We start from the raw sequence: 12,564 nt of genomic DNA on the forward strand, positions 1-12,564 counted from the left end.
CCATCTACAGGCAAAGTAGATGGTCTGAGCATGCATCTGGATCGCTGCAGAGCGATCCATGAGGTCAGTGGGAGGGGGAGACGTTCCTCCGATCGCCCCCATTTGAATACAGGTCCATTGTGAATCAGTCGTCCTGCATCGGATCGGATACGGAGCGGACTGACTCGGCCAGGTTAGTGAATCTAGGCCTATGGCCCTGATTCTATAAAGTCTGCCTAAAGTTACATTCCTATTTTAACTGACAGGCTTATTCGGCACTTAACACCTCATAAATGCCACTGACTTAATTGAAAACCTAACTCAAAAAACACAATTCTATAGAAAGTAGACACCTACCTAAAAGTGGGTGCGGTTAGAGACGGATTGTGGCTGTGTGAGTTAGGCTTCTGTTTTTGACTTGGGTACATGCATTTCGGCCAAGAAAACCCTGGTCTACACTCTCCACAACGGCACTGGAATTGTCTACTATCTGCTGCCTTGTCTATTTTAATTTACCTGTGTCGCCATAGGAAGCCTTACGAATTTAAAGACCAGATCTTAATGGAATTACTTTTGAGATTTCCTGACAACAGATTAGTATTACATGTAGGAAACCTGAGAATACTCTGAATTTTTAGGACATCTAGCATTTTTGATACCACTATCAAAGTTTATCAGAGCAGCCAAAATGAAATAGTGTTTTGATCTTACTTTTCCCTTTCTTCTATCTCCTTCTGTCTCTCCAGTTCACGTTGCCTCTGTCTTTCTTCTCTCTGCCGTTTTACCACCTTCTCGTAATCATTAGGGAACATGGGGTCATACTCGTCAGCCAGCGGGATCAGCACATCTCCTGTGGAAAAGCCACTAGGTGCCGATTCCTAAAAAGAGAAGAACAGATCATGGGATTAACTGTCAGTGAGAAGTATCATTTCAACTAAAGGAAATCATATAAGATACATCAAGACCTCAATTTTTAATTAGGTTTTCTATTTCCAAATCTCCGACACCCAACAGTGACAAACTGTAAAAAAAAAAAAAAAAGGAGGGAGGGAGGAAATAAATAGAAACATCAAAAGCATTTTTTGAAAATATTTTTGTTCCCAGGAGTTCCTGCAATCTCCGCAGGCTCATGAATGACAGTAACAATGTTGGAAAGAAATATGGAGTGTGTGAGACAGTGGTTCGAGCTACAGCCTCAGCACCCTGAGGTTGTGGGTTCAAATCCCACACTGCTCCTTGTGACCCTGGCCAAGTCACTTAATCCCCCATTGCTCCAGGTACACTAGATAGATTGTGAGCCCGCCGGGACAGACAGGGAGAAATGCTTGATTACCTGAATGTAAACCACTTAGACTATAAATACTAATCACAATTTTCATGCATTAATTGAATATAATATGTAAAATTCAAATATTGTAAGAATGCAAAAATTTATAAATAAATAAATAAACAAACAAACAAACTAAATGGATTTTGGGGTTTTATCAGGTCTCTTTTTGTTCTTTCCTGGTTTACAACTGAAATTATCAATGCCTGTTGGGCCACCAGGGCTGGCTTAACCTTTAGCAGTAAAATTAGCGGCAATAAAAGCAACACCGGCCACGACAGTTACACAAACTCAAGCAAATCATCGGCACCTCAGTGCAAGGTCAGCAAACAAATTTCTAATAACCCATTTACCGGGTCAATGGCTTTGCAAAATTGCATCCATTGGGCATCTACACCCAAGTCTTTAACAGGATTGTTGTGGGAGGCATGGCGTTACAATGATCACAATCGTTTACTTTATCAACTTTCAGAGTGGACTGTGGAACTTGGAAGTTACTGGAGCTGGAGGGGGAGGAGGCGGGGGGTTAGGCTGATGGTGCACCTAGAATACTTATTGCCCATGACGAAAAGATGCCCACTTTTTACAATCTGAATTCTGATGCTGCTTTCCCTTGGGTGCTAGTTTAAATATTTGCCTTGAATAGTGAACATAACAACCAGAAGATTTCCTATAAATGTCTTTTTGATATGGATTAGTGATTTTGATCTTAACAGTGATCCTTTGGAATATTTTGTTGTGCTTTAGAGCAATGTTCTTCAACCACTGGTCCATGGACCAGTGCCAGTCCACAGAAATTTCCTGCCAGTCCATAGGGCCAGCACGTACATCAGGCCCAAAACAGTGTTCTTCAACCGCCGGTCCACGGTGCGATCGATGCAGTGTTATCTTCGAGCCAGTTCCCTCTTCCTAACTGATTCAGCGCACAAAGCCACAGGCAGTGGCTCCTACGGGCATCCTGCGTCTGAACCGGAAGCCTTCTCTCGGACGTTGCAACGTCAGAGGGAAGGCTTCCAGATGAGGCACGGGACGTGCAAGGTGCAATTAGTACTATTATGGGGGCGGGGTCTGGGGTGGAGATTGGGTAGAGATGGGCGGGGTCTGGTCCACGACTTAGCCCAGTGTTCTTCAACCGTCGGTCCACGGACCGATGCCGGTCCATAGAATAATTATTTTATTTCTGCCAGTCCATAGGTGTAAAAAAGGTTGAAAAACACTGCTTTAGAGGACATACTACTATCTTTGTATTTACTATGACTTATGTTACTTTTTGGGGTAGTTGATATAAGGAGTTAGGACCTTCCACACTCCTAAGCTAAACACCAGGGTTAACGAGAGTGTCTCCATGATTTTTAACACTTCCAAGCAATAATAGGACCACAAAGATTAATCCAGTTGACTGCCTGAAAAACTGAAAATTTATCTCTCAGTTTAGAACACACGAACACTGAAACTAAGAAGAGAAGCAAAGGAAGAGATGAGCTAGGGACCCAACTCAACGTCACTTAAACTGCTCGTCAGTAGTGCCTTCCATGGTCCCCTGGCCTTACCTTTAGTCCAGTCGCCAGATGTGGAGGTGTGTCCACAATCTGCCTTTCCTCACTTGCACTGCCACGCTTTAGATCAACCACTGGAGCCAAGACAGTAACTTGTTTTGTCCTCTGGGTCTGCAACCAAACAAGAACAGAGCTTTAAAAAAAAAAAAAAAAATACCCATCTACTGTTGAACTCAAAAGTATCTTACCAGAACAACAGTTTTAGTGTCAGACCTTTTCACAAAGAAAATATCTATTTAAATCTGTGCTAAGTTTCCTTATGCCCCAAGGCATGGTATTGCATTATTAGCAGACTGTACAGAGATTGAAAGTGAAGGCTTGTATGACTGCTCTAGGCCACAACTGCTCCTGGACCAAATTTCCCCAAAATTTCCCAAAGCAAAACATCGAGGGATTTCTGTCATTGGACAACTTTCAAATTATTACTGCACTGTTGACCCCTGTGTTTGATTATTGCAATTCGCTTTATCTTGGTCTGCCTAAATATGTAGGCATCCCCTTTATCATCTTGGTCAAAAAAGAGCGACCAAGATGATAAAGGGGATGGACCTCCTCTCGTATGAGGAAAGACTAAAAAGGTTAGGGCTCTTCAGCATGGAAACGAGACGGCGGAGGGGAGACATGATTGAAGTCTACAAAATCCTGAGTGGAGCAGAACGGGTACAAGTGGATCGATTTTTCACTCCGTCAACAATGACAAATACTACGGGACACTCGATGAAGTTACAGGGAAATACTTTTAAAACTAATAGGAGGAAATTTCTTTTCATTCAGAGAATAGTTAAGCCCTGGAACGCATTGCCAGAGGTTGTGATAAGAGCAGATAGCATAGCTGGTTTTAAGAAGGGTTTGGACAAGTTCCTGGAGGAAAAGTCCATAGTCTGTTATTGAGAAAGACATGGGGGAAGCCACTGCTTATCCTGGATCGGTAGCATGGAATGTTGCCACTCTTTGGGATTCTTGAATCTTGCTATTCTTTGGGATTCTATGTGGAATGTTGCTACTTTTTGGGTTTTGGCCAGGTATTAGTGACCTGGATTAGCCACCGTGAGAACGGGCTACTGGGCTTGATGGACCACTGGTCTGACCCAGTAAGGCGATTCTTATGTTCTTTACAACTGGAAACAGAATGTTGCTACAAGCATTATGCATGCGTCCAAATTTCACCACATTGTGCCTATTTTTGTGTGATTTGCGTTAGCTACCTATTTCGTCTCGCACTGAATTTAAAGTGGTGTGCTTGATTTTTAAGTTGTTATGGGACAGTGGTCCTGTTGCGTTAAGTTCTTTATTTCGTACCTACGATCACTACGTTCTGAGAGCCAAATGCTGCTTGAAAGTCTGTCATTTAAATCTGGCTCATTCAACTTTTCGGCACGCCATGATATCGATACTTTGCCTGCTGAGGTTAAGGGAATTTCCAGCGTTTAGCAAATATACGAAGGCAATTTTAAGCAAGCTTTTTCCTTGAAAGCCATTTTTTTTATTTTACGATTGTTTCAGGTTTATTTAAAATTTGATAATATCACCTATAAATCTTCTAAGTGATGCACATGATAAAACATAGTCATTATATTACAACTTAAAATGTAGACAGAGTCGGACAAGGACTTACTTGATACAAAAGGAACTGGGGTAGAACTACATTAGTTATAGGAGAGCAACATATATGGGAAAGTATAATTAGGATTAGGTACAATAGATTGTGAACCCACCGGGACAGACAGGAAAAATGCTTGAGTACCTGATTATAAAACCGCTTAGATAACCTTGATAGACGGTATATAAAAACCTAATACACTTGAAACTTGATTATAGGGGGAAATAACCATGGCCTCTTTTACTTCGTATTTTTCTGTTGTTTTTGAGACTGTGGGCTCCTTTTACTGCTTTAATGCTGCATGTGCTAGACTTTAACGCCAGCATTGAGCTGGCGTTAGTTCTAGAAGCGCAGCTCGCGGTAATTTCCTGCGTGCGCTAAAAACGCTAGCGCACCTTAGTAAAAGGAGCCCTGTATGTTTTGATTTATTGTGTACTAGTGTTTAAGCTCGTTACATTAACGGGTGCTAGAATATATGCCTGTCTGTCTGTCTTTCTTTATGTCTCTCTCCCTGCTCCTGTCTCTTTCTTCCTTTCTTTCTGTCTCTCTCCCTCCTGCTATTTTTCTCTCTCTCTCCCTGGCACCCTTTGTCTGTCTGTCTTTCTTTCTGTCTGTCTCTCTGGTCCCCTGTTTGTCTTTATTTCTGTCTGTCTCTTTCCCTGGCCTCCTTTATCTGTCTGTATTTCTTTCTGTCTCTCTCCCCCCCCCCCACTTTCCTTTGCAGAAGCAGCAGCGGTCCCTGTGAAGTAGTAGCAGCATTTTCCCCCACCCCCATTCCCTTCTCTCCCCCCCCACTTTCCTTTGCAGAAGCAGCAGTGATATTTCCCTTCCCCTCCAGATCCCTGTGAAGTAGTAGCAGCATTTCCCCCCCATTCCCTTCTCTCACCCCCTTTGCAGAAGTAGCAGCGGTATTTCCCTTCCCCTCCAGGTCCCTGCTGAAGCAGTAGCAGCATTTTCCCCCACCCCCATTCCCTTCTCTTACCGTGAGCTGTCCTGCTCCATTCGGTCCCTCCCTTCTCTTAACACGATCTGGCCTGCTCCGTTCGGCCCCTCCCCCTTCCCTTCCCGCGGGCTGGCCTGCTGTGGCTGAAGGTTTTTTTTCAAGTTTCAAAGTACCGGTGGCTCCTCTCACGATCCCCGTGGTGGCTGATCCTCCTGTAAAGAGCAGCCTGCGATGGTGGCCGGCTTTAGCGAACCTCGCAGGCCGCTATCCAACTCGGTAGCACATTCCCTCTGACGTGATCCCGTGCGTCAGAGGGAATGTGCTACTGAGGTTGGAGAGCGGCCTGTGAGGTTCGCTAAAGCCGGCCACCATCGCAGGCTGCTCTTTACAGGAGGATCAGCAGCAGCGGCGGTGGCAGCGGCGAGTTAGGGCGGGAAGTGTGTTCCCTGCTGAGGACGCGGGCAGGGAGAGAGCTTGCCTGGCTTCCATGGTGAGTGAGGGCGTGAGGAGGGGAGTGGCCAGAATGTTCCCTGCCGCCGGATTGGCGGCCACGGATCACACACCACAGCGGCAGGGAACACAAAATCCTAAGTGCGCATGTGCGCTTAGTCTTTTATTATATAGGATGCTTTATTGTACCCTGCCAGAACTGCAGAATGCTGCGGGTAATACATTTTAAATAAATATACATTAAAAAAGCTTTCATCATCATTTGATTCTGCTTCTACCACATAAGGCCCTTCTCTCCTTACTCCTCCCAGTGATCTATCTTTCATGGCCACAGAGAAGAAAGTGCAGTTCCCATTAGAAGTTCCAGAATTGCTCCAGGGGACACCTTAAAGCAGTACTTGGTTGAACGACTCTTCCGACTGTGAACTCTACATGATTCCTGAACCAAGGATCAGAAGCTACAACATCTCTGTCTATGATTCATTTGTCGTCTACTTGAGCAAGGGCATTTTCTTAATTAGGACCCAATCTCTGAAATAAACTCCTTGCACTAAGAAAGAAATCCAGCAATAAAACAGTGCTTTGAATGAGGGTTTCTTAAACTGTACTGAATTTTAATGCTTTCATATTTTTTATTATGTTATTAGGTCAATGAATTTATAGACTGGGCCATCTTCAAATAATAAAGCTCGACTCGGTTTACAATAAATTAAAAAGTTAAAGAAATTAACATAAACTTAGTTTTGAGAATAGACAAGTTTTAAAGTTTTTGCAGAAGGATTAAAGTGAACCTAATTCTCTTAACTTTAGGGGAATATTGTTCCATATTTCTGTTAATTTAAATGAATAGGATTTCCCCAGTTTACATAAGAATAGCCATACTGGGTCAGACCAACGGTCCATCAAGCCCAGTAGCCCATTCTCACGGGGGTCAATCCAGGTCACTAATACCTGGACAAAATCCAAAGAGTACCAACATTCCATGCAACCGATCCAGGGCAAGCAGAGGCTTCCCCCATGGCTTAATAACAGACTATGGACTTTTCCTCCAGGAATTTGTCCAAACATTTCTTTAAAACCAGCTACACTATTCGCTTTTACCACAACCTCTGGCAACATGTTTCAGAGCTTAACTATTCCGAGTCAAAAAATATTTCCCTGCAGTTTCATCGAGTGTCCCCTAGTCTTTGTAATTTTTATCAGCATTAAAAATCGATTCACTTGTACCCGTTCTACTCCACTCAGGATTTTGTAGACTTCAATCCTATCTCCCCTCAGTCTTCTCTTTTCCAAGCTGAAGAGCCCTATCCTTTTCAGTCTTGCCTCATATGAGAGGAGCTCCATCCCCTTTATTATCTTGGTTGCTCTTCTTTGAACCTTTTTCTAGTGCAGCTATATCTTTCTTGAGATAAGAAGACCAGAATTGAATGCAATACTCCAGGTGAGGTCGTACCATGGAGCGATACAGAGGCATTATAATATCTTTAGTCTTGTTAACCATCCCTTTTTTTAATAATTCCTAGCATCTTGTTTGCTTTTTTGGCCACTGCCGCACATTGGGCGGAAGGTTTCATTGTATTGTCTACAATGACACTCAGATCCCTTTCTTGGGCGCTAACCCCCAAGGTGAACCCTAGCATTCGGTAACTGTGATTTGGGTTATTCTTCCCAATATGCCTTTAAGGGAAGGAAAAGACAGTTTTTGCATAGTTCTAACCAGACCCAGTCTTTAAGAGTTCCAGGAAAGAGGAACAAGTAAGGAACATATGCCAAATAGAATCTTAAAAGTTAAGCAGGCACATTTAAAGTATATCCTGGAAAATATCGGAGGCTCCTGGCTGGTTAAATCACCCGTATGGGGCTATCCAATAATATTCAGTGGCAATTAACCAATTAGTACCACCAAATATCAGCACCAACTGCTAAAATCATAGTCGGTTATTTTTGTGGGTAATGTGGGCCATGCAGTTAAGTGCCGATATTCCTTACTTAACCACCTAAGTTAACTAGACACATTGAACTGCATAAAACAGTCCTATCTTTATCCAGCTTTGCTTAGGCAGATAAGTGCTGAAACATTGCACAATGCCGAATATTCAATGCTGGTGCTTGGACGTGGCTCAGCACTGAACATCCATAATGCTGGCAGTGACCAAAAATTGCTGATTGTTACTAATTGAAACATTACCCCTAAGCTAATAAATCAACCTTGCTCATGTTTGAAATAAAGAATGATAATAGTGAGTTACAATGCAAAACAGCTTTAATAATTCTATATTCTATCTGAAAAGGCCATTTTAATACATCAGAACATAACGAGAGAAATTCATTGAAGCCCCACTTGGGAGTGCTGTCTGCCACACCGCCAAGCCTTGATAAGCTACAGATCTCACGTGTGGAATCCATCCCTCATCTAGATGGCAATACCATTACTGAGGCAGCAAGCTGGCTATAGTACAATAAGAACTAAAATCTTCTATCAGGTCTTACCACGATAAGTAGGTTTAATCAATCAGTGTAAAAAGCTCTAAAACAAGTTTTTTTCCTGGTTTACCCCCCTCCTTTTCTAACGTGTAGCGTGGATTTGAGCACCGGCAGCAACTGCTCTGACACTCATAGGAATTCTATGAACGTTGGAGCAGTTACCGCCACTGCCGGCGCTCAAACCCATGCGTTAGTAAAGGAGGGGGTTAATGAATAATGCCCTTCATTTTATTAGTTAATAGCCGAGTGTGATTGCACCATCAGAAACAGTAATTGTGAACACAACAGCAGAGGCAATGCAAACCTGTTGGATAGGTCACAGAAAATATAAGAATATACAGTTGAGTTATACACAATAAAATTATAAAGCTTTCCTCAAAAAACAATACACTTCCCCCTCCCCATTCGCGGTTTCGGCAATCGCGATTTCATATATAGATCGCCAATAGGAAATGGCTGCCATGAGCTCCTGTCATAGTCTCAAGAGAGACTATGGGAACTCACGGCAGTCATTTCCTATTGCCGATCTGCCCGGGGCAGGAGCGTAGGAAGATTGCTCCTGCCCTGAAAGCCTGCTAGACCACCAGGTGAGCTTTTTTTTTTTTTTTTTCTTCTAATTCTTCTCTTTGAGGTCTCCTTGAGTCAAGGATCATTCTACCATCAACATTTGTTAAATTTGGTAATGGAAGCTAGAAAGCAGTAAAAGTATTTTCCTTGATGTAATACAAATAAGATACTGCACATTCATTGCCTTTACCTTTGCCTGTGTAAGAGCTGCTTTCTTCACCTGCAGCTGAGACTGCAGTAGCTTGAAATTTTTGGACCAGCCTTCTGTTTTCGAGTCGCTGGTCTCCACTCCAAGATCATCATAAAGGGACATTTTCTGCGAAATTTATAATGAGAAAAATATAAATTGCACTTTTCCATTTGTCTTTGCTCATGTTACACCTTGGCAATCCAGATAGCCAGAGTCACAGAGGAGAAGTCTCCCGGGAGCACAACATCAGTGGCTTGTCAACTGGGAGGGACCAATATCTAACTACCAAAAAATGCCCAGAAAACTGAAACAAGCACAAGGAATTTAAATACTAAATTCTAAATTGTGAGAGAAAAAGACCTCAGAGACCTGAATGGAGATATAAATATTCAAACAATCTTCCACTTTAAAACAGGTCAAATCTCAATCATCAGTTTCAAAAAACTCCCATTGATCCATACATTACATGATATTTAATATACTGTCTAATGCTAAAGGGCTGTACTCATATGTACACTTTAGGGCCTCCCCCCCCTCCAACTAAGGGGGTTAATGCTGAATTAGTCATACCCCATTCTGTACAGGAGCCAACTCTAGGGTGCTCAAGCACCCCCAATACAAAACAAACTCCTTAACTGCAGAACAGCCTGCGGTGGTGGCTGTAGACAGCTTCCCTCTGAAGGAGTCATTACATCAGGCACTGTCTCTGGCAGCATTCAAACTCAAGCTAAAAGCTCACTTTTTCGATGCTGCCTTCAACTCAACTCCCACTCACCATGATATGACTTACATCCATGTCATCATTCTCTCTGCAAGAAACTTCCCAACCCTTATATTTATTTATTTAAAAGATTTCTTATAGAGAATGGCACGGTGACAAAATTCATCACCGTTCCCGTCCCTGCGGATAACCGTGGCAAACCATCTTCATGTCATTCTTTAAAGAGAGAGGGAAGAATCAGAGTATGAATGGCCACAACCACTGACCCGCAAGCTTTGCTTTGAAGAATGCTGGTGTAGAAGGACTGAGGTTGAAATAGACAGTAGAAAATGACATGGGATTATTTCCCGCGGTTATCCACGGGGACGGGAACGGTGATGAATTTTGTCACCGTGTCATTCTCTAATTTCTTACCCGCTTATACATAAGCGATTTAGAACAGTACAATCATAATAATTAAACATACATACAAGTAACATACAATAATGTCTATCTGCATAGAATTAAATTCTTTCATTTAAACACCTCCCCTTCCAATAATGTTAATATCTCCATAAATAAAATATTAATTCTGTCATTTAAACGCCTCCAGAAACAGAGTCGTTTTAAGTATTTCTTAAACTTTCGTAAATCCAGAAGTGCTGTCAATGGCGCTGTCAATTTACTCCATAAAAACACCCCTGCTTTGGAAATTGCAGATACCTTTGCACTTTCATAATTTACCAGTGAAAACTCTTTTAGTGACAATGTCCTGGCTGCCCAAACAGAATGTAAGCTCTTCTGAGAAGGGATCGTCTATTATTGCGTACGCTTTTCAGCGCCATAGAAATGACAAATAATACTAGCAGTAGCCTGTGTTAAGGGAGAAGCACCCCCAATAATTCAAGAGTTAGCTCATATGGCACATACAACTAGGGTTACCATATTTTGAGAGGTAAAAATCCAGACTCATGGCCAGGACCGCCCAGTTCCACCCCCCAGATGGCATCCGCGCATGCGCAGACACAATGCAATGATGTCACCGCGTTGCGTCCATGCATGCCCCTTCCCGACGCAATTTTGTCGGGAAGCTTTTCAAAACCCGGATAGCAAACCCCTCCCCCCAAAGCAGCCCCCTTTCCCTCTCCCCCTCCACTTCCCTGTACAGCAGTAGCAGCCGGACGTCTTGCAGCACCCGCACCCTGACCAGGCCAAAGGACACCCTCTTGCCGTTGCTATCGGCGCCGCTCAAACCGTCGCACGTGCCAGCAAGCCACGTGTGATGCAAATCGGCCACGGCGGCAGGGATCACGGAATCGTAGAGGCGCATGCGCGCTTAGGGTTTTATTATAAGGGATAATGGAGACCGTGCATGCAAATCAGGTTTATGCATATTCATGGCGGATATCCTGGAACCCTGAGTGGACTAAACCAGTGGTTCCCAACCCTGTCCTGGAGGACCCCCAGGCCAGTCGGGTTTTCAAAATAGCCCTAATGAATATGCATGAGAGAGATCTGCATATAATGGAGGTGCCAGGCATGCAAACCTGCTCCATGCATATTCATGAGGGCTATCCTGAAACCACTGCACTAAAGCAATGGCCAGCCCCAGGCAGATTTTTTTTGCCTCCTCCCTGACACCCTCAAAGCTGACGTAGCCCCTCCCCCATTATTTTGTTCCGGTTTCCATTTCCTCAGCCACGAGGCCTCGTTCCAAATTCTCCATCTAATGAACGACCGAGGGGGGGGAGGGGAGAGGCGTTGGGAAACGTGACCGCCCTCGTGAGGTGGGGGAGGGGGGTTCCACCGACGAGCCGGAGACGCCCTCGCGCTGACGGACGGGGGTGGGGAGTTGGGGGGGGGGCTCACCTGCGGGGGGGGTGTCCACCGGCGGCCTAGGGCCGAGCCGGCCTCAGCGGCCACCGAAATGCCGCCACCGGCGAAGCCGAGCTCAGGGACGGCGGGCCCGGCCGATTGAACGTCACGCCGCTGACGTCGCCGACGCAGCGGAAGTTGCGCGCTCCGCCCTCTCAGGCTCGTGAAGGCGAGGTGCGTAAGGCGTGGAACTCCGCCGGGCGGGAGCTGGCGACACCTGGCGGCCGGAGGACCGCCGATGCTTCCCCGCTTCCTGGCCAAATCCTAGGACAGGCAGCATCAAATCTGTTTTGCTGCTCGGGACCTGGGACCTGGGTTGGCCACTGTTGGGCCTTGATGGACCTTTGGTCTGTCCAAGCATGGCAGCTTTTATGTTCTTATGTGAGCCAAGTATAGGACAATCAAGCCATTGTGACTAATGAGGCTGCAATAAGGCATTATGATGTCATAATCTCAGCTCTGGAATGTTGCTGTTCTTTGGGTTTTTGCCAGGTACTAGGGACCTGGGTTGGCCACTGTTGGGGCTTGATTAACCTTCACTCTGCCCCAGTACATCAATTCTTATGTGAGCCAAGTATAGGACAATCAAGCTATTGTGATATCACTGATTACATTGGCTCTTGGGCATTTGTGGAATGAGGCATTATGACATCACAGACTGAGCTCTAGAATGTTGTTTCTCTGGGTTTGCGCCAGGTACTTGGGGACCTGGGTTGGCCACTGTGGGATCTTGTCATCTCCCCCTCAAGACGTATCCCAAACAGCTAGAGCCCTGCCCATATTAATAACACCTACGTAAAAAGCACAAGTGGGAGACCAGCCCAGACGTTCAAAAAAGTCATTTCCACTAGGCACGTGATGAATGCATCGAGGCTTACTCTCAACTCTCTCTT

The 12,564-nt window shown here is 44.5% G+C and overlaps 1 protein-coding gene across 3 annotated transcripts in view; it reads right to left on the reverse strand.

Annotated features, from left to right (window-relative positions):
• RBM17 (RNA binding motif protein 17) overlaps window positions 1-11,830 on the reverse strand; it is a 36,542-nt gene extending 24,712 nt beyond the window's left edge. Inside the window, exons 1-4 of one of the 3 annotated variants that reach the window (XM_033957986.1) lie at window positions 11,666-11,830; window positions 9,097-9,222; window positions 2,857-2,973; window positions 691-857 (exon numbers count right to left, since the gene is read on the reverse strand). In XM_033957986.1, coding sequence (XP_033813877.1) covers window positions 691-857; window positions 2,857-2,973; window positions 9,097-9,219 — 407 coding nt within the window. In that variant the 5' untranslated portion in view covers window positions 9,220-9,222; window positions 11,666-11,830. Of the gene's footprint in view, window positions 1-690; window positions 858-2,856; window positions 2,974-9,096; window positions 9,229-11,665 lie in introns of all 3 variants that reach the window. The other 2 variants (XM_033957985.1, XM_033957984.1) reach the window with 2 other exon arrangements.
• Between the last annotated feature and the right edge of the window lie 734 nt (window positions 11,831-12,564).

The sequence above is a fragment of the Geotrypetes seraphini genome, chromosome 9 (assembly GCF_902459505.1).
Source record: "Geotrypetes seraphini chromosome 9, aGeoSer1.1, whole genome shotgun sequence".
NCBI classification, from domain to species: Eukaryota; Metazoa; Chordata; class Amphibia; order Gymnophiona; family Dermophiidae; genus Geotrypetes; species Geotrypetes seraphini.